Below are 21,827 nucleotides of genomic sequence, written 5' to 3'. Positions count from 1 at the left end.
TACAGCACAGGGAACTATACTCAAATTTTTGTAATAACCTATAAGGGAAAAAAATCTGAAAAAGAATATATATATAAATATATATATAACTGGATCACTTTGCTGTACACCTGAAACTAACACAACACTGTAAATCAACTCTACTTCAATAAAAATAAATAAGTTAAAATCTAAAAAAGTTTTTAATAAAAAGATAAATTATCTTAAAGGAAAAATATCAATATGGCCGTCTAATTCTCCTTTATGTCAGAGGAGAAAAGTGTCTCTTCAGCCTACACTGTCGAGTCTAGTATGATGTAACATAATCACGAAAGCGAGGGCCCCAGCGCGCTCACAGGTTGCTCTGGCCGCTCAGGGTCGGGGACCATAGGGGGCGTGTGCACCCGCAGGCAAGGATCTCAGGGGCCACCTCAGCATCCTGCCCCCCACACAAGCGTTCTTCTTTAGATGGCATCTTGCATTCACAGCCCTGTCAGAATCCACAGATAGCTCCCCCCAGCTTCTTCCCCTGCAACAGCGGTGTGGTTACTTGCAGAGGTTCTCTAAGACTCCTTTTTATCAGGAGAGAACTGGACGAATCAGTCAGACAGCCAAGCCCATACCTGGAGTGTTACACTTAAGAATAAACCCCGTCACATGACAAGCCCTCCGAGGAGGAACCAGGGTTGGACTTCCTCTGTGGCACCCACACCCCTAAAGCCCCCGCCCCCAGAAATGCCCTGGAACCTATTCTGTGACTTATAAGGCCCCAGCTTCACGGGTAGGACGGAAATCCTCTCCCGGCAGGCCTGGGAACCTAGCAGATTTAAGGCTTCAAGGAGAGAATTCACTCCACTATATAGTTTCAAAGTCAAAATGAATAGATTTAAATTGGAATCCTCAGACCATGCTGGTGGGAATGTAAAACCGTGCAGCCACTTTGGAAAATGCTCTGTTAGTTCTTCAGATAGTTAAATATAGAATTACCATGTGGCCCATCGATTCCACTCAAATACCCAAGAGAATTGAAAACACACATACACAAAACCTACCCTATTCACAGCAGCATTATTCACAGAAACCAAAAAGCGGAGACAGCTCAGATGTCCCTCGGCTGATAAACAGATAAACACGTCGTGGTCCATTCATACAATGGACTATCCCTCAGCCATAAAATGGAATGAAGCTCTGATAGACGCTACAACACTGATGAACCTTGAAGACATTATGGTGGGTGAAAGAAGCCAGACACAAAAGACCACAGGAGACATGATTCCATTTACATGAAATGTCCAGAAAAGGCAAATCCATAGAAATGGAAAGCAGATTAGTGGTTGCCAGGGGCTGAGGATTATGGGAAGTGGTGGCTCGTGGGTTTGATGTTTCTTTATTGGGTGATGACAATGTCCTCCGATTGTGGTGATGTCTGCATAACTCCGAGTGTAGACTAAAAGCACTGAACTGTCCACTTTAAGTGGGTGAATGGCGTAGTGTGTGAATTCTATCTCAACAAACCTGTGAACGTAGGAGCCAAATTTAGAGGAAGACAAGAAGATGACCACCATCGTAGGGATGACGCCCAGGGCCTGAAATTTGGGGAACAGCAGGTGGTGGCATTCCAAGCCTGCCTGGGTGAGCTTGGACCCATCATTGATTTGTTTCTAAACCTCAGTTTCCTCGTTGATGTCACAGGGATTGAGGTTCCCTCACCACCAGGTTATGGCGTGGAGTAAAAATAGTATCTGGCACATAAAGCATTAGCGGGAAACCTGGCAGGTAGTAGCGAAAGCACAGTTTGTGAAGGGGACAGGCTTTGGGGTGATTCACCTGGGGAAATTTATAGAGCCCTAGGAGCCAGGCCATGGGGATGTGCAGGGCTGACCACATATCTCCCACTAGGTGGCCACGCGGGATCTTAGTTCCCCGACCAGGGATCAAACCCGTGCCCTCCGCAGTGAAAGCACAAAGTCCTAACCACTGGAACGCCAGGGAAGTCCCAGGCTTTTTTTTTTTTTTTTTTTTTTTGTCTGTGTTGGGTCTTCGCCTCTGTGCGCGGGCTTTCTCTAGTTGGGTGCACGGGCTTCTCATTGCGGTGGCTTCTCTTGTTGCGGAGCACAGGCTCTAGGTACGCGGGCTTCAGTAGTTGTGGCTCACAGGCTCTAGAGCGCAGGCTCAGTAGTTGTGGCACATGGGCTTAGTTGCTCCACTGCATGTGGGATCTTCCCGGACCAGGGATCAAACCCGTGTCGCCTGCATTGGCAGGCGGATTCTTAACCACTGCGCCACCAGTGAAGTCCCGCAGGCATTTTTGATAACAGGCAGCAAAACTTGTTTTTCCTGTGTCTATTTCATATTTATTTGACTAATTGGTTTTATATGGACCGATAGCAGACAAGGCAATCCTCTTTTTCCTTTTTCATATGTGGTATCATCCCTTTGTTATACTTGGGCTTTGATCGCTTTTTTTAAATTGAAGTATAGAAACTAATATTATATTAGTTTCAGGTGTACAACATAGTGTCCAGTATTTTTATAGAATATACTCCATTTAAATTTATTACAAAAGAATGGCTATATTTCCCTGTGCTGTACAATAGATCCTTGCTGCTTATCTATTTGAAGTTCTTAAAATACACTCAATGTGAAACATGCTAATCCTAAAAAACACTCACGGTTATCTGCAATTCAATTCTTAACTGGGCCTCTCCTAATTTTTAAGTTGCTAAATCTGGAAATCCTATACTGGGACATATTACACTAACCAAGACATATTTTTAAAAAAATTTTTTTTGGTACTTCCCTGGTAGCACAGTGGTTAAGACTCTGCGCTCCCAATGCAGGGGGCCCGGGTTCCATCCCTGGTCAGAGAACCACATTCCACATGCATGCCGCAACTAAGAGGCCACATGCCACAACTAAGGAGCCCATGTGCGGAAACTAAGGAGCCCACCTGCCTCAACTAATACCTAGCGCAACCAAATAAATATTTTTAAAACAAAATTTTTTTAACATATTAAATATGAGACACACTCATAGTCAAAAAAAAAAACTTTCCTCATTTGTCTGGGATTTCGGCCTTGTCTGGCAGCTGAATTGCAAAGGTAGCACGTTTGCACAGCACCGCTCAGAGGCAGTGCAGACACTGCACATTCTCCGCCCCCTCTCCGGACAGGGCACCCTGTTGCCATGGCGACCGAATCCGGGTCCCGGTAACACCCGGACTCCACTGGGGTGGCGAACCCATCCTAGGCGGCTTCCGATTGGCCGCTAGCCTGGTAGAGGACCTCACCCAGATGCCGCGGCAGGAAGGTGAGGGGGCGGCCGCACCGAGAGCCTGCGGGTGCCCAGTTTGGGCTCAAGCCCACGTCTCCATGGCCCGGTGCCCACGGATCGCTTCTTTTTCCTCTGGGACTTACAGTGTTGCGTCCACCCAGCCCTGCTCTCACCCCACCACCCGCTCCAGTCCCAGCCCCCTCCCCGCCCGCAGTGCCCCAGGCCATCCCAGCAAACCGTGTCCCTGCACACGTCCTGCCCAACATGCGTCGAGTTCCGTGCACCTGTGCTTTTAATTTTTGTTTTTTACATAAATGTCACTGTGCCGCACGCCTCTGCCTCACTTCTCTCGCTCCGTCCGTAACTGGAGAGCCTCCATTTTACCACGTGTCCATCTGGTCTGCGGCTTGCGTCTGTCTTCTCTCCCTCAGAAGGACACCGGTTTCCCCGGCGCTGCTCCAGACCAGGCTTGCCCCCGACTCGGACCCTGGGCCCTGTCGGAAACCCTCCCCTGCGCCAGGTCGGTGGGGCGCAGACCCCGTCCCAGAGACTCGCGGGCTGGTTGTGCAGACGGACGCCCGGGTCTGTCCGGGAAAGCTCAGCAGAGGGGATTCGCCCTCGGGCGGCCCTGACCCCACGCCGCTCTGGGCTCCCCTTTCCCCTGAAGAGACTTCGTCCCTCCTTGTGCTGTCTTGCCCCTGTGACCCCACGTGAGCTTGCATCCTCCCAGGGCCGGCTGCATGGAACAGAGCTCGCTCTTTCCTAGGAATGTAAACAAAAGTGCAGGAATTGGACTCTGAGGGGCCCCCCAAAAGCAGACGTGGATGCGAAAGCCAGGCGACGCAGGGTGGAATAGCGAAGGCTTGTGGGAGGAGTGTCAATGAGCTCGTGGTGAACAAGAGGGGAACACCAGGCGGAGGGCACAGCAGGAACAAGAGTCAGGGGTGAGAAGGGCCATTCTGTGCGCGGGTGCGCCTTCCTGTCGCCAGCTCCAGGAGACCATGGGGTCGCGGGCGGGATTTTTATTCATCGTGCACGTGGTCATTGGTGCCTGGCTGCCCACCATGTGGTCAGGCCGCATCACAACGTCTGGATCAGGTCCATCCCGCATGAGTGCTTGAGGTTAGGGCATCTCCAGACCCTCGGTTCAGAATGGACTTGCCGTTTACAGAAAACAGGGTTCCCGGTTCCGCACGCTGCCCCGGGAAGCTGCCTGACACATGCGGCTTTGCAGAGGCACGAGCCCAGTCCGCATCCGCAGGCGCTGAGGGGTCCAGGTTCCTGTGGCATCGTGGCGACGTGCGGCGAGGCAGATAAAGCAGCCCTTGGACCTCCTCCCCGTTCCCCGGGGAGAGGAGCCCAGAAGCATTTGCTATGGTGCTTGGGGGACCCGCGCAGCCTGCAGGGCCCAGGCTGGCTTTAAGGCTTCCCCGTTGCCATCCTGAAGTTCCAGCAAGGGGCCTTCCTCTATGTTGTGCCTGGGTCTGTGGAGCAGTGAGGTTATGGGGGTGGCGGGAGGCTGGGCCTGATATGGCTTCTCCGCCTCCCGCTCCAAGTCCTGGGAGCCAGGGACACGGCAGGTGTATCACACGCTGCTCCCTAGGAGGCTGGGTTTCATTCCTCAGATGGGAAGTTCCTGAAGGGTGTTAAGCGGGAAGGGGGCAGAGAAGGAGGACAGAGACGTGAGCACAGAGGTCGTGAAGACCGCGGAGAAGGTGGGGAGGAAGGGGCCACAAGGCATAAAAATGTGGGGACACCAAGAGTTGAGAAAAGGCCAGGAAATAGACTCTTCCCTGGAGCCTCCAGAAGGAACGAGCCCGGCAGACACCTGGGCACGAGCACAGGGCAAGTGACTTTGGACTTGTGGCTTCTATTGCTGCGGGAGTTAATTGTGTTTTCAGCCGCTGAGTGCACCAAGCTTTGCCTAGGCCGGGCAGGAGCTCATACGCACCACACCAACCAAGGCAGAGAGGCCAGAGGAATGTAACCTGTTACAGCAGGCATGGGGCTCAGACACACTGTATACACCTAAGCAGACCGAGCAAAGGCAGGGACCCAGGGTTGTATTAGGACTTTTGTGGGCCCTGTGTGTTTTTGCTCCATAAAAATAATATCAAAACTTAACATTTGTGGTACTTCCCTGGTGGCACAGTGGTTGAGAATCTGTCTGCCAATGCAGGGGACACGGGTTCGATCCCTGGTCCGGGAAGATCCCACATGCCACGGAGCAACTAAGCCTGTGCGCCACAACCACTGAGCCTACACTCTGGAGCCCACGAGCCACAACTACTGAGCCCACACACCACAAATACTGAGCCTGTGCTCTAGAGCCCACAAGCCACAACTACTGAGCCCGCAAGCCACAACAACTGAAGCCCGTGTGCCTAGAGCCCATGCTCTGCAATAAGAGAAGCCACTGCAATGAGAAGCCCACACACAGCAACCAAGAGTAGCCCCCACTCACCACAACTAGAGAAAGCCCGCGGGCAGCAGCGAAGACCCAATGCAGCCATAAATAAATAAATAAATAAATAAATTTTTATTAAAAAAAGTTACATTCGCGAGTTTCAACAAAATAACATTAAAAGTTATATTTGACGGGAATACCCTGGCTCTCCAGTGGTTAAGACTCTGTGCTTTGGGGCTTCCCTGGTGGCGCAGTGGTTGAGAATCTGCCTGCCAATGCAGGAGACACGGGTTCGAGCCCTGGTCTGGGAAGATCCCACATGCCACGGAGCAACTAGGCCCGTGAGCCACAACTACTGAGCCAGCGCGTCTGGAGCCTGTGCTCCACAACAAGAGAGGCCGCAATAGTGAGAGGCCCGCACACCGCAATGAAGAGTGGCCCCTGCTTGCCGCAACTAGAGAAAGCCCACGCACAGAAACGAAGACCCAACACAGCCAAAAATAAATTTTTTTTAATTAATTAATTAATTTAAGAAAAAAAAAAAAAAAAAGACTGTGCTTTCACTGCTGAGGGCGCAGGTTCAATCCCTGGCTGGGGAACTAAGGTTCCACAAGGCACACTGTGCAGCCAAAAAACAAAAACAAACAAACAAAAAGTTATATTTGAAAAAAGATCTAATGAGCTAGAGATCAAGATGGTGAAATAGGACATGGAGCCCACGTCCTCCCACTTCGCAGTCTCTATAATGATCAAAGCCCAGGTCCACGGGACTTTCGGGATGTTTCCTGTATTTGGAGGTACAGACAGGGCCTGGGAATGTCCTGGTGTCGGTGCCCAGCCCACACCTCTGGATGGCAGCCCACGCCTCCAAGTGGGGAGGGGGTACTAAACATGCCCTAACGTACCCCCCAACACACACACGTCCTGGTCTTCTCACTCACGCAGTCCCTCTGCATCCTTGGTCACGGTCACAGCCACAGAGGAGGATGCAGGACTCAGTGCTGCTGAGGGTCTCAGGGTGTCACATACAAGACAGAAGAGCGAAGGGAGTCCTGCCTTCCCCCTTGTGGATGGCGGGTCCTCTGGTGACTATTACAGAATTCAACGGTGTTTGTTTTACAATCAAACCTAGTGTTTAGCAAGAAACAAAAAATCCAGAATCCAGCCAAACACACCATTCCATGTATCCCCAACCTGAAAGTGGAATAATCTTGCACCATCCCATCCCAGATCCCTCCCGCCATCAGTCCTTCCTCCCCTAGCCCCCCAGAGCCCAGCTTCCCTTAGCGGCTTCAGACCCCGAACCCCCGGGGTCTGAGCTCAGCAGCTGCTGAGCCTGGTCCTGGGTGCTGCAATGCACTGCTAGCCCTCATCATCTCATGCACCGGAGGACCCTTCCCCACCCCAGCCAGGGCCTCTGGGGTCAGAGGACGGCTGGGCACTGCTAGGTTTTGAGGCTCCCAAAATGATATTTTTTTTAAAGGAAAAAATGTATCCACAGGGCTATGTAAACATTGTAGTATCTTTAGATGTACATATCAAACAAATTAACAAAAATGCAGCCTAATGCAGTTGTGCTTTCCAGGATATGATTATAGAATTCCTTGAAAGTTACACTGATTTGTAATGCAGCTGCTCATGGTGGGTCCTGTCACAGATACATGGAGGCGCCCCCCTGTGGTTGGAGAAAGACTGGGCTCAAAAAGCCCCAGCCAGTGGTGACATCGTGGTCTGGAGGGTGAGGTCAGCTCAGAGGTAGCCTTCAGTATATGTTATTTGACTGGCAGAATGTTTTTAAAAACTTTGAATCCCTGCCAGCTTTCAAAAATCAAGATATTTCACACACAAATGCAGACCTTTGGCTTCTTTTGAGAAATCCAGACCCGGGACACTGGACTTACCTGTCCACATGACACCACTTGGCTGGAGCCATTAGTATCAGCCCCTTTAGAAAAAACCCAGCCCCTGCAAGCGTTTAAGCTTGTGAAAGTTGGTTGGGAAAAAACAAGAATTAGATGGTCAGAGGCAGGGGACAGAGGGGCACATCCAAGGGGAGCTGAGCAGGGCGACCTGGCCCAACGTCAGGACTGGGGTGCATCCTCATGGGCAGGCAAGCCTGGCACGGCACCACCAACAGCTAGCTCATCACCAGGACTCTGTCCAGACCTCTGGGGAAAAGATTTCATCAAGACAAGTGTGTTCATGCTTCATGATCTGGTAAAAGGAAACTGGGGAGAAAAGGGTACACATTTTGTGGAAGAAAAAGTTAACAGAAAAAAAAAAATTAAGTCTTTTTTTGCATTTGGATTTGTGGGTAAGGGAAGTGATAACTGATGTTTTATGTACATTTTAAAGCTTATAGTCTCTGAATGTACAGGACACCTTTAAAGAAAAGCTGCTAAGGGCTTCCCTGGTGGGGCAGTGGTTGAGAATCTGCCTGCCGATGCAGGGGACACGGGTTCGAGCCCTGGTCTGGGAAGATCCCACATGCCGCGGAGCAACTAAGCCCGTGCGCCACAACTACTGAGCCTGCGCGTCTGGAGCCTGTGCTCCGCAACGAGAGGCCACGATAGTGAGAGGCCCGCGCACCGCGATGAAGAGTGGCCCCCACTCGCCGCAACTGGAGAAAGCCCTCGCACAGAAACGAAGACCCAACACAGCCAGAAATAAATAAATAATTTAAAAAAAAAAAAAAAAAAAAGAAAAGCTGCTAAGCTTGGCTTTGCTTTGTTTACATCAGTGCATTCCAATTTTGAGCCATCTGTCATATTTCCTCATAACAACCACTGTTATAGAGCTTACAAGATTTAAAGTCTTTCACTCACACGTGAACCAGCCAAATCTTATCACGTGTCTCTATACGTGTAAAGAAGATGTAACCAGCTAGGTTTTTTCCTAACATGAGAATTCTTATTGTCTTCTCTCCTGTTTTCAGAGTCAGAGTTTTTCCAAAGAAATAGTTGTTTCAGTCAAAGAAAGAAATGCCCTTGTCTTGAAACATTTTCTCAGCTTCAGATCCATCATGCAAGCCCCAACTGATCGGAATCAATCAGTCCCTTCTTAAAAAGGGCAAAGGCACATGGCTCAGCCATGGTTAGATTCTTTCCATTCACTACTCCACGGATGTTCCACCTGCATTAGTGAAAATAAGTCCAGCTCAAGTGGGGGAATGGTGAATGTTCTCACCTTGTACACTTGGCTGCTGTACCCTGGGCCTGCCACCTGGTAGGCTTTGGTCAGTGTTCACCAAATGGCGAATGCAATCATGTGAGGGCACATCAGCTTTGAATATTATGCTGCTGTTGAAATGCACCATTTTGACAATTACATAGCAATGTGTAAAGTAGTTTTAAAATGTTCAAGTGTCTAGCCTGTGATGTTTCTTATTACCATGTACTAAATACTGGCAACTGTTCAAGCCTGGGTCAGTGTGGCAAAATGTAAACTGCTCTTGTGTTTGAAGTTTTTGTGAATTTTTTCTTTTCTTTTCTTTTCTTTTTTTTTTTTTTACTTTTTGGCCACGCCACACAGCATGTGGGATCCTAGTTCCCCAACCAGGGATCAAACCCACGCTCCCTGCAATGAAAGCGTGGAGTCTTAACCACTGGACTGCCAGGGAAGTCTCTCATTTCAATTTTTAACGTATTTTTAAACACTGGTTTGTTTTGCAACAATAAAGTTTACAGTATTGTTACCAAACTGAACTCGTGTCTACTTGCCCTACGTGCCAATCTAATGACACCAGGTGTGGTGAAGAAAAGTGTAGTGTTTATTGCAGGGCGCCAAGCAAGGAGAACAGGCAGCTCATGCTCAAAAGACCTGAACTCCCCCTTGGCTTTCAGGGAAGGGTTTTTAAAGGCAACATTGGGGTAAGGGTTGCAGCTCATGGACTTTCTTCTGATTGGTTGGTGGCGAGGTAACAGGATGATGTTTTTGGAGTCAACATCATCAACCTTCTGGTTCCAACTGGCCTGGAGTCTATGTGCTTATGGTCAGCAGTTTCCATCTGATGGGAGTCTGGTTTCTGTAAAAACCACTTAGGAATGTAAGTCTGACATTGTTATCTATGTCCTTCAGGGAGGAACTAAAGGTCCGATGACTCTGCTATACGGCTGATTCATTATTTAAATTGTTACAAGTTCTCCAGCTGGACTTCTGTTCTTTGTCTCTGCTTGCTTTCACTCCTCTGATCATTAACCTTCAAGCCAGACTTTTTGAAACCCCGGTAAGGTTCAGTGGACTAAAGTTTTTCTTTAAGCAAGAAATAGAGAACACAAAGGAGTCTGTTACCAAGAGAGCCCATCCAGGAATTGCTCCCTTTCACTCCTGAACCCTCTGCCAAAATTAGTCCCCCAGCCAATCACCCGCTGAGCGCCGGCGCCACGGTCATGAGGCTCCTCACACATCAGCGGGTAGGGAATACTTTTGACGGTGACACAGGTACAGGCGTCAGGACTCGAACTCCCGTCCTAGATGAATCCAACGGGAGGGGACAGATGCGCAGGGAGGCCGCGCGTGGCCCTCTGGGAGATATAGTTCAGCGCCCTCCGCGCAGGTGCGGTCCCGGCCCTTGGCGGTACAGCCTTCCTCCTCCATTCCATGGAGCGCAGCAAAAGGAGGGCTCCGAGCCGCTCAGTCTCGCCCCGGGCGGGAGCGGGGCGACCAGGGAGATGACCGGAAGTGCACGCGGCGCCCTCTGGGAGATGTAGTTCGGCGCCCGCCCACCCAGGCGCAGTAGCGGCCCGTGGCGGGCGTGGCCTTCGTCCTCCATTCCAAGAAGGAGCTCGGCGTGGGAGGGTCCCAGGGTAGGAGAAAAGGCAGAGCTCAGTATTCGAACCCCTCAGCCTAGGCCCTGGGCGGGGGCGGGGCGCGCCAGAAGACGACCGGAAGGGCACGTGCTGCCTTCTGGGAGATGTAGTTAGGCGTCCCTGCGCAGGCGCAGGTTGGTTGGTGGCTGCCGTGGCCTTTGTCCTACAGTCCGGCGGGTAAGTGAGATTGGGGGTGGCCGGGGCGGCGGAGGCCGAGCCGGGAGCGGGTCCAAGGTCTTCTATGGGGCCCCGGCCCGGGTGTGTACCTAACGGCGCGCGTCTGTGTCTCGTCTCTTCTGCTGCTTTGGGCCCAGGGCGGGTCGCTGGGGGTAGTATGGGCGGGGCCGAGTGGGCGGGGCCCGGTTTGGGCAGTGGATTTGGGGGTGGTCTCAGGGTCCGAGAGGAGGGCTTGGGGCAGGGGTTGGGTACTGGCTTTGGTGGAAGGCATTGGGGTCTCTGGCTTCGCGAGCATAGTAAGAGATTGGCTGGCCGGACCCTTCAGAGCCTGGAGCCAGCCTGACCTGCATACCTTCCCTATTTTGGTGGGACGTCCAGGGTTTGGAGAGTGGGTAAGGTCAAGGCCCCACCACAATGTCATCTCTGGAGCTTCACCTTCCTGAGGGACTTCTGTCTAAAGAATGAAGGTGAGGGAGAGCCAAAGCACCAGATTTTGATCCTAGCCACCTGGGACCCAGGAAACAGACTCATTGTATTAAAATCTTATTGAGCACCGACTGCATGCCATGCACCATCCAGGCTCCTTCATTAATTCAACAAGCAGGTATTTATATGTTCTGGGTGCGAGGCCCATCTTATATCCTAGAGCCCCCCAATATTGTCTCCACACTGGATGCCGCAGGAGAGTCAGGGAGATGATGATAAGCCCATAAAACATCACTAAACAAGATAACTCCCATCCAGGAAACTGCAATGAAGACAACGGAGCACAAGCTGGATGGGGCAGAATCAGGGGTGCATAGGCAGGGTCGTCAAGGGACAGTACAGAGAGAAGGGAAACACGTCCTACCTTTTGCTTGACTTTCATTTTGGGCAATCAGCCAGGGAACGGCTTGTAAATCACTGGGAATTGGGCCGTGCATGTAGTAGATGCTAAACAGATGCTGACTGAAGCAAGAGACTTCCCTCCCAGCAACAGTCGCCTTCCTGTGTATTCTGCTGCCTGCTGGGCTCCATTGGCAGCCGTTTTCACATTTTAATTCCCATAAGCTCTGTGCTGGGTCACCACCCTCATTTTATGAGAGGGAAGCTGCCGCACACCATACAGTGCCCAAGACCCCCGTACTGTCTGGCTTTCTGTCACAGTAAGTCATCACCCTGGAAATCATCTGTGCAACCCAGACTGTGCTCCTTGCCCACCTGGCGGTCAGTTTTCCTGTCTGGAATGGGTAAGGAAAATTTGAGCTCATACTTCTACAGTGCCTGGAATAGCACCGGGGTGCACAGCAGGAGCTCGGGAAATGCCAAGCTGAGGTTGCACTGCTGTTGAGTTTGGCCTGGGTGCTGAGCTCCTTCCACCTGCACACAGGGCTTCCAGGGCCTGGGGTTACTGGTCCAGTCTCTCACATCCCCTTTCCCCCTAGAACTGCCTGCCGAGGAGCTGGCTGTTCCTGCAAGAGGCCCGAGGAGGAGGGAATGACCGCCGGGCTCCTCACTGCCAGGGACCCGGTGAGTACACCACCACCTCACTCTCAGGCCTCCCAGGCTCTACCTGTGGTCCCCACCAGGCTCGTTCTGCCCTCAGGGCCTCTGCCCTCACCAGGAATGTGCTTTAATCAGCTCCATGTCCTCCTCCACATCTCACCTCACCACCTCCGAGAAGACCTCCTGGATTCCCCCCCGCCCTGTGCCACCCTGGCAGACATGGTTCATCCATCCCACTGATGTGTCTGGCACTTTCTCAACACAGGGCTCTAGGTCTGTTCTCCCAGCTCACTCTCTTCATCCAGTCACTTGGCCAACCTGTACTGAGCACTGCCAATGAGCAGGCACCATTCCAGGCACCGTTCCAGGTACTCCAGGTAGAGGAACAGACAAAATGAGCAGAAATCTCCATCCCCGGGGGCTCACAGACCACATGAGGAATGTAAACATGCCAAGTGTTGGGCAGGGAAATGAGGCCCAGAAGAGGGTGGGCTTGGGGACCAGGCATTAACCAGTACAGCCCAGGAGGCCTCTCTGAGGAAGTGGCCCCCAAACAGACCTGCAGGAAAGGAGAGGGTGAGGCCAGGGCCCACAGGGAGAATGTTCCAGGTGGAGGGAACAGCATGAGCAAAGGCCTGGAGGTGGGACCACGCCAGGCACCTAACATGAAGACCAGGCACACGTGTGGCAGGAGGACCGAGAACCAGGGCTCCTAGGCCGGCTGCAGGGGCCTGGGGCCTTGGGAAGCAGTTCTGGCCATTTTGGCCACGTGCAAAGGCCCGGCACACAGTAGGTGCACAGTGAATGGGTGAACAATGAATGTTCGGAACTCTGGTCAGTGCTGGACACATGTCACTCTGTTCAGCCCCCACATCAGTCCCACGAGGTGGGATGAGGAGGAGATCAAGGCACAGGGGCAAGTCACGCAACTGGGAGTGGCTGAGGCAGGCGTGAGCTCAGGACCCCTGGCCTGGCTCAGACCACGCGCCCCCTGAGGTCCCCAGGGTCCAGCACACATCCTGCTGCCTTCATGGCTCCTCCTCCAGATCCCTGTGTGGTTGCCCAGCAACGTCCCCCCATTTTCTCCAGAGCACTGGCCTCTCCTGGGGTTTTCATTTTTGCCAGCTCCCCAACCCTGCAGCTAGCATACAAGCACCAGGAGGCGGGCTGTGTTTGTCCTGTTTCCACGGCCTCTGCAGTGCCTAGAACGGTGACCTGCACTCGGTAGGACTCCGCACATAACCACTGAGCGAGACCTAATGAGTCTGGAAGGTGTGGAGCAAGCAGGGAGGGCTGGTGAGAGAAAATAAAACCTCCCCGGGCCCCCCAGCACAGCTGTTTGAACGGTGGGTCCTCAGGTAAACCACCCACTATGCACCGCGCCAAGGGTACACACTTCCTGTGAATTCCCTCACTCCTCCCAACAGCCCTCAGGGAGCTCCCAGTAACTTGCAGATGAGGGCAGGGAGGCCCAGCGCAGTTAAAAGACAGCTGGTGCTGGAGTCTGAATCTCCATCATGTGGATCCAGGGCCGGGTCTTCATAGCGTCACCTCCCAGATGCCCAGTTCTGGTGGCAGAAATTCTAGCAGAGGCGGATTCTGCCTGGTAGACCAGGGTCCAGGATGTGGGCCACCTTGTGTCCCTGACTCCCGCCCACATGGCCAAAGTCTATAGACCTTGCATCTCCCCCACTAGCCATCCATAGCACTTGCTTCTGTGAGATGAAAATCCCTTTGTGGAGGATGTCTGCCCAAACCTCACGGGCCTTAAGGGAAATCATAAACTCCCCACTTGATCGTGGAAGAAACTGGCCTTGTTCTCTATATCTATGAGTCTGCTTTTGTTTTATTATATTCATTCATTTCATTATTTTTTTAGATTCCACATATAAGAGATAATACTCAGTATTTGTCTTTCTCTGTCTCACTTATTTCACTAAACATAGTATCCTGCAGGTCCATCCATGCCGTCACAAATGGCAAAATTTCATTTTTTTATGGCTGAGTAGTATTCCATTATGTGTGTGTGTGTGTGTGTGTGTGTGTGTGTGTGTGTACATATATATATATATATACTTATATATACATATATATATATATGGCACATCTTCTTTATCCGTTCATCTGTTGATGGACACTTAGCTGCTATGAACACTGGGGTGCATGTGTCTTTTGGAACTACTGCTTTTGTTTTCTTCAGATATATACCCAGGAGTGGGATTGCTGGATCATTTGGTAGTTCTGTTAACCCATTATCTAAATGTCCAAAGTTGAAGACTAGGAAACAGTCCTCAGGGGTCCTGCCACTGGAGACCCCCACCCATTTCATTTTCCTGGCCACTCTCCATTGGCTCTTTGTCTCCGCAGCCCCTCTTCTGTGTATTCAGGCGTCATTTATGCACAGCGTAGATTTATCTGAGTGTGCAGCCTGGCAACTGCATGTATGGACACCAGTGGATGGTGCAGCTGAGGCACAGGAAGTTCCCAGCCTCCCTGGGGCTCCCTCGTGCCCCTCTCTCAGTTGCTGCTGCTGTGACATTTCAGGGGTCCTTGTTTGTCCAAGGAGGAACTGATAGGAGGGTGCGAGTTCCTTGCCGGCCCAGAACTTCCATTCTGACCCCCAGGGTGTGTTTTTCTCTCACTTGTCTTTCAGGGAGGTGGTTCAGCCACATGGCCAGTAGGCGGACGCGCTGGACCCAGACTACCCAAGTTCAAATCCCGGCTCAGCCCTTTCTCCCTGGGTGATTTTGGGTGACTTCGTTGGCGTCCTCCCTGGGTGAACAGTGGTTGGATGTGATCACCCGTGGCCTGGGGTTATTAAGTGAGCAATCCACGTGCATCTTTCAGCACCATCTATGTGTTTGCTCTGAATTTTTTTTTTAAGGTTCACAAATTTAAAGTTCTTAATGTATCAAAACCCTGATATCTTTCATAGTGATTTCTAGGTTGATGAATTGGCTTATTTATTTTTTTAAGGCCACACAATCCCATAATGATAGTCTCATTATAAAAATGTCAAGCAGCACTTATAAAGTCCCCCTTGCACCTCAGCCCCGTCTCCCAGGCTTCCATCTAAAGTTGCCGCTGCTGTCACTTCCATGCGCCTCATTTTCCTGTGTTTATGTACACATTTTCAGACAGATATTAGAATTAGAGCTTTGTTTCCTTTTACATAAATAGCACTGGGCTGGCAACGTCCCACCATCCAGGATTTTTCCATCTGGAAGGTTATTCCCCAGCTGTGCGTATCAGTGCCCCCCGTCTTGTACTTGGCTGCAGATTTTCCAGAACCTGACTTTGGCTGCTCTGCCACGATGGGCATCGAGGCCATTACCAGTTGCCTGTTATGACATTGCAGCAGGGGAGCAAGGTTCTTGGGGGAAGGGGGAGATGGAGGGGAAGTGGAATTGCTGGCGTAACAAGTGTATATATTTTTAAAAACCTGCCAATTGTGAAAGCAATCCATGCCTGGGAGCTAAGCCATCCTCTTCTCAGAAGGACCAGACTCTCTGTCCTCTTGTCTGCCTTTTACTTACTGATTTGTCAGCTCTTTGCATGTGCTGGCCACTAATCCTTTTCCTTCCATTTATGTTGCAAATATTCATTCTGCTGTCATGGGTCCTTGAAGTGGCTTGTAAAGACTTTGTCATCTAGAAGTCATGAATTTTGACTGCTGAATGTATTATTTTCCTGTCGATTCTGTAACAAATCCTAACAAACTTAGTGGCTTAAAACCACACAATTTATTATTTTATGGTTCTGGAGGTCAGAAGTCTGTAGTACATCTCATTGGGCTAAAATCAATGTGTCAGCAGGGCTGTGTTCCTTCTGGCAGCTCTAAGAGAGAATCCACTTCCTTACCTTTTCCAGCTTCTAGAGGCCTCCCACATTCCTTGGCTCCTGACCTGCTTCTATCTTCAAAGCCAGCTTTGGCCATTTGAGTCTTCCTCACATACTGTTACTGTGAGGCTGACTTTTCTGCCTCTTCCCCATTGAAAGACCCTTGTGATTATATTGGGCTCACCAGGATATTCCAGGATAATCTTATTTTAAGATCAGTGGACTAGCAACCTTAATACCATCTACCATCTTTTTTTTTTTTTTTTTGGCCACACCATGGCATGTGGGATCTTAGTTCCCCGACCAGGGATCAAACCCATACCCCCTGCAGTGGAAGCACAGAGTCTTAACCACTGGACCGCTAGGGAAGTCCCGTCCATCTGCCATCTTAATTCCTCCTTGCCATGTAATCCAGGGATGGTAGTGACACAATTCTGCCTACCACACTCATTTTTCTTCTTTCTGACTTTTAGTGTTTTATATTTTATTTGTGAAGACTTTCTCTACCACCCATTTATTAAATTCATGGCCTATACTTTTCCAACTTTTTCCTTTTTTATATTCATCTCTTCAAGATTTCTGGAATTTATTTTTATTTATGGTGAGGTAGGGATCTACTGATTTTTCCCCCTAACAGAGGGCCAGTTGCCCTGGTGTGTCCATTGCTTTGAAATGCTCCCACTACCACACTGATTTTCCACGTATACATGGATCTTCATGTACTTGAATTTAATTTACACGTGAACAGATTCTTAATAAAGTCACCCAAATTCAATCCTTGGATTTGCTGCTTACTAGCTTTATAACTTTGGGCAAGACACTTAAGCTTTCCCAGTCTCCGTAAAATGTGCCCGTGGCAGCATGGACCCTCTCATCTCTTAAAGAGGGCTTTGTTTCATTCATTATGTATGCATCTTGGACCCATCAGGATGTTATTTTGGCCAAAGGGTGAGGCAGGGAGCCAACCTGACAGTTTTCAGATGCTCCTTCCTCGCTGCCCAGACCCAGCTGCTTCTCGGAGGGGCCACTCACGCAAGCACACTTCCTGTGAACCCAACACGCCAGGACCGTCCTCCCCTTCATTGATGACGTATCGGCAGCATTTCTCATTTCAAGAGACTCTTCTCCAGCAGGGTCCCAGGCCCCACAGTAAAAACCTGATCCAAATCCCCAGACCCTCCCACCCACTTGGCCAAGGCCCCCGTTCACCAGATGCTGCCACTGGCAGCCACGCCGGGGACACTGAGGACGCTCATGTGTGACGTTTCAGGAGCAAGTGACTTTTGAGGACGTGGTCGTGGAGTTCACCTGGGAGGAGTGGGGGCAGCTGGAGCCGGCCCAGAGGACCCTGTACCGAGATGTGATGCTGGAGACCTTTGGGCTCCTTGCCTCTGTGGGTGAGGCCACCCCCGTGCCCCTGATGGTCTGCCTACAGTACAGATTCTAATTTTCCTGGGATAAAAGTGGGAGTAGATCTAGGCCATAAAAGCAAATACCTTAAAAGCAAATACTTGGCCTTCAGGGACCTGTTTCAGTGCAGGGAATGTCAATTAGGATGTTTTGGTTGCGAATGACAGACCCTAGCTAACAATGCCAGAAGCAGAAAGTCATGGGGTAAGAGGGACATACCGGGTCCCGTGACCACAGAACCCCGGGTAGACCTGGATCTTCCTATGGTGCTGTCGGGACCCCTCTGCTGCCCGCCCCCATACCCCTTTCTGCCTCCTTTCGCAGACGGGCCCCTCTGAAGGTGACAAGACAGCTGAGAGGGTGCCTCTCCCAGGTTTGAGACCAGCAGAAGAGGCAGGCTCTGTGTCCCGGGCACCCATAGAAGGCCCCTGGGTTGTCTTGGTTTGGCAGCCAGGTCCCCTCCAGGCCGGTCATTGTTGCAGGCACGGGACGAAGCAGAGCTCTGATTGGCCACACCGGGGCCAAGGATGGGGTCGGGGACTGAGTGAGGGGAGGAGGTCCCTAAGGAATGTCAGAGGCTGTTACCACACCATGGCCTCCTGGAACCCCAGCCACTTGGGTCCTGGGAGACTGAGGGTGGAGTGGGCAGAGGGCTGGGGAGGGTTCTGGGACACAGATGCTCACTCCATGGGTTTCTCCCTGAGCAGGACACTGGCTCCCAAAGCCGGACGTCATCTCCCTGCTGGAGCACGAGGTGGAGCTGTGGGTGGTGGACAAGGGAGCCCCCCGAGGTGTGTGCACAGGTGAGATGAAAGCCCTGCAGGTCTGGGAGGAACCCATTCACCCCCCAGGTTCTCTCTCCATTTCTGCACTCAGATTCTTCAGAGCAAATTAACTACTCAGTCTTTCAGGGAACATTCGCCAAGCATCCATTTTGCTGAGTGAGACCAAGTTCCCATCTTCACTGAATTTACATTTTTGGTGAGGGAGAGAGGCACACGATAAATAGCTAAAATAATAATAATAACAGTGAACAAGATGATTACAGATTATGATGAATGCTGAGAAATGGAAGCAGGGGATGAGGTAGAGACTAGGATTGGGGTGAGGACTGAGCAGAGAGATGAGGGCTAGCCTCTCCAAGGAGGTGGTGTGTGAGCTGAAGCCTAAACCATGAGAACAATGTGACCATGAAACAATCTGGGAGGACAGAACTCCAGACAGAGGAAACAGCAAGCACAAAGCCACCAAGGCAATGCAACAGCCAGCTCTTGCCATGTAACAAACACTCCAGCCTCAGTGGTTTAAACCAAAGAATCACTTATGACTCATGCATCTGTGGGCTGGTGGATCCAGGCTGGGCCCTTCCATGTGCCTGTAGGTTGGCTGGGTAGTTCTACTCTTCATACCTCTTGTCCAGCTCCTGAGACCAGCAGGCAAGTCTGTTGGGAGTGGGAGTGTCCCGGCCCTCTGGCGACAGGCCCTGACCCTATGTAAGCAGTGGCCCATCACCAGGGCCTAAGAAGGGATGGGCCAGTGTGTAGGGGAGTTTATAACAGGGTCTCCCTAGCCTCAAATAATAACCAGTCCTTACTTAGTATATCAGCTTCCGATTGGTGCTGTGACAAATTACCACAAACTTAGTGGCTTAAAGCAACACAAATTACCTTACAGTTCTAGAGGTCAGAAGTCCAAAATGGGTCTCCCTGGGCTACAGTACAGTGTCAGCAGGGCAGTGTTTCTTCTGGAGGGTTTGGGGAAAATCCGTTTCCTTTCATTGTCCAGCTTCTAGAGACTGCCCACATTCCTTGACACAAGGCCTTATCCATCTTCAAAGTCAGCAATAGCTGGTCAAGCCTTCTCACATCATGTCCCTCCTGCCTCTCTTTTTCACACTGAAGAGCTCTTATGATTACATTGGGCCCACCCTGATAAGCCAATGAGGGTAATCACAGATGATTGCTAATGTCAAATGATGAGCGGCCTAATTCCTCCTTGACATGTAAGGTAAGCACAGATTCAAAGGTTCCAGAGATTAGGATGTGTATATATTTGGGAGCCACTGTTCTGCCAACCACATCTGGCTTGACCTTTTTTATTTTTAGCTTTTCACTAGAGTGTAACATAAATGGGAAATGTGCCCATGTCACACCTTTAGGCCAGTTCGGTGTCAGCGTGGGGACACCGAAGCTGTGGCTCTGCAGAGAGGGCCAAAATGAAGGAGGAGGAGGAGCAAATGTATCTGTTTGTTTGTTCAGCATGCCCATTGAGCTCTGCTCTGGGCTGGGGGTACTCCAGGCCCGGGGCGTCTGTCAGCAGTTTCCCTGGATGCTAGCTCTCTCCTCAGCACCGTCTCCCACCCTCATTCTCTGTGCTCCCCCTGAAAACCCCATCCACACCCCTACACCAAGTCCCCCACCCTGGTTATTCTCTGTGCTTCTCCTCCCTCTCCCGTTCCTTCTCCGATTTGCAAAACTCTTATTTTTTTTAATGGACAAAGCCACCTGTGCCTTGGACCTTTCAAAACCATCAGTTTTATTCTTCCATCCACCCACCCAGCCACCACAAACTCTTCCCCCAGAACTGGGATTAAGGGACATTTCCATTTTTCTGTTTCTTTCAGACTTTGAAACTAGACAAACCAAACTATCAACTGTGAAGCAAGACATAACTGAAGAAATACCCAATAATGCCCTGGTAGAAAGGTTCCTGTGGGAAAGTCTGTGGAACTCCAAGGGTGAAAATGCTGAGGGCCACTGGGAACAGGGTCGCAAGAGGCCAGACAGCCATGTGGTGCAGACTGCCTTCATGCCTGTGAAGACACCCACTCAGGAGCAGCAGCAGGGGAATGGGTTTGGGGAAAACTTGAGTCTGAGGCCTGATCTCCCAACTCAACCAATGACTCCTAAAAGGCAAGGCCCCCCCATGTGGGGAACACATGGAAAGAGGGAGAATCCGGACTCAGATACTCAACAGAAAACCTGTGCAAAAGAGAAGCCCTACAGATGTCAGGAATGTGGAAAAGCCTTTAGTCACAGCTCAGCACTCATCGAACACCACCGAACACACACGGGAGAGAGACCTTACGAATGTCACGAATGTGGAAAAGGCTTCCGAAACAGCTCAGCGCTTACCAAACACCAGAGAATCCACACTGGTGAGAAGCCTTATAAGTGCACTCAGTGCGGGAGGACCTTCAACCAAATTGCCCCACTGATCCAGCACCAGAGAACTCATACAGGTGAGAAGCCCTACGAGTGCAGTGAATGTGGAAAATCTTTCAGTTTTAGGTCCTCCTTCAGCCAACATGAGCGGACGCACACAGGTGAGAAGCCCTACACGTGCAGTCAGTGCGGGAAGGCCTTCCGGCAGAGCATCCACCTCACCCAGCACCTACGAATCCACACTGGGGAGAAGCCCTACCAGTGTGGAGAATGCGGCAAGGCCTTCAGCCACAGCTCGTCCCTGACCAAACACCAGCGGATCCACACGGGGGAGAAGCCCTACGAGTGCCAGGCATGTGGAAAAGCCTTCACCCAGATCACACCACTGATTCAGCATCAGAGGACACACACAGGTGAGCGGCCCTACGAGTGCAGCGAGTGCGGGAAGGCCTTCAGCCAGAGCACGCTCCTGACCGAGCATCGGAGGATCCACACAGGAGAGAAGCCCTACGGGTGCAACGAGTGTGGGAAAACCTTCAGTCACAGCTCGTCGCTTAGCCAGCACGAGCGGACGCACACGGGTGAGAAGCCCTACTCGTGCAGTCAGTGCGGGAAGGCCTTCCGGCAGAGCACACACCTCACTCAGCACCAGAGAATCCACACCGGGGAGAAGCCCTATGAGTGTAGCGAGTGCGGGAAGGCCTTCAGCCACAGCTCGTCCCTGACCAAACACCAGCGGATCCACACCGGGGAGAAGCCCTACGAGTGTAACGAGTGTGGCAGAGCCTTCAGCCAGCTTGCTCCACTCATTCAACACCAGAGGATCCACACGGGAGAGAAGCCCTACGAGTGTAACGAGTGTGGCAGGGCCTTCAGCCAGAGCTCCCTCCTCATAGAACACCAGAGGATTCACACCAAGGAGAAACCCTATGGGTGCAATGAATGTGGAAAATCCTTCAGCCACAGCTCATCGCTCAGCCAGCACGAGAGGACACACACTGGGGAAAAGCCCTACGAGTGCCAGGATTGCGGAAAATCCTTCAGGCAGAGCACCCACCTCACTCAGCACCGGAGGATCCACACAGGAGAGAAGCCATATGAGTGCAGGGACTGTGGGAAAGCCTTCACACACAGCTCCTCCCTTACCAAGCACCAGAGAACTCATGCTGGGTAGACCCACTACACATGTTCCGGGACCCAGCAAAGCCTTAAGCCATAGCGCATCGCTTACTAGATTTGACCCAGTCATACTCCTGAGAAACAACACAAACATTACACACAAGA

General features: G+C 51.2%; 1 protein-coding gene across 2 annotated transcripts; it reads left to right on the top strand.

The window, feature by feature from the left end:
* Positions 1-10,501: 10,501 nt before the first annotated feature.
* Positions 10,502-21,717, top strand: ZNF135 (zinc finger protein 135; the record flags this gene model as incomplete). 2 transcript variants are annotated; one of them, XM_082436436.1, is made up of 5 exons in its annotated part: positions 10,502-10,644; positions 12,069-12,153; positions 17,240-17,366; positions 18,087-18,182; positions 20,003-21,717. In XM_082436436.1, exons 2-5 carry the CDS (start codon positions 12,121-12,123, stop codon positions 21,715-21,717), a joined length of 1,971 nt encoding a protein of 656 aa, XP_082292562.1. In that variant the 5' UTR covers positions 10,502-10,644; positions 12,069-12,120. The 2 variants fall into 2 exon arrangements, with proteins under 2 accessions (XP_082292562.1, XP_082292561.1); XM_082436435.1 differs by lacking the exon at positions 10,502-10,644 and adding an exon at positions 10,694-10,725.
* Positions 21,718-21,827: the final 110 nt, after the last annotated feature.

Source organism: Balaenoptera physalus, assembly GCF_965194825.1.
Source record: "Balaenoptera physalus genome assembly, chromosome: 19".
Classification (NCBI taxonomy): domain Eukaryota; kingdom Metazoa; phylum Chordata; class Mammalia; order Artiodactyla; family Balaenopteridae; genus Balaenoptera; species Balaenoptera physalus.
Note: the sequence above shows the minus strand (reverse complement) of the source record. Positions and strands in the feature narration are given on the sequence as shown.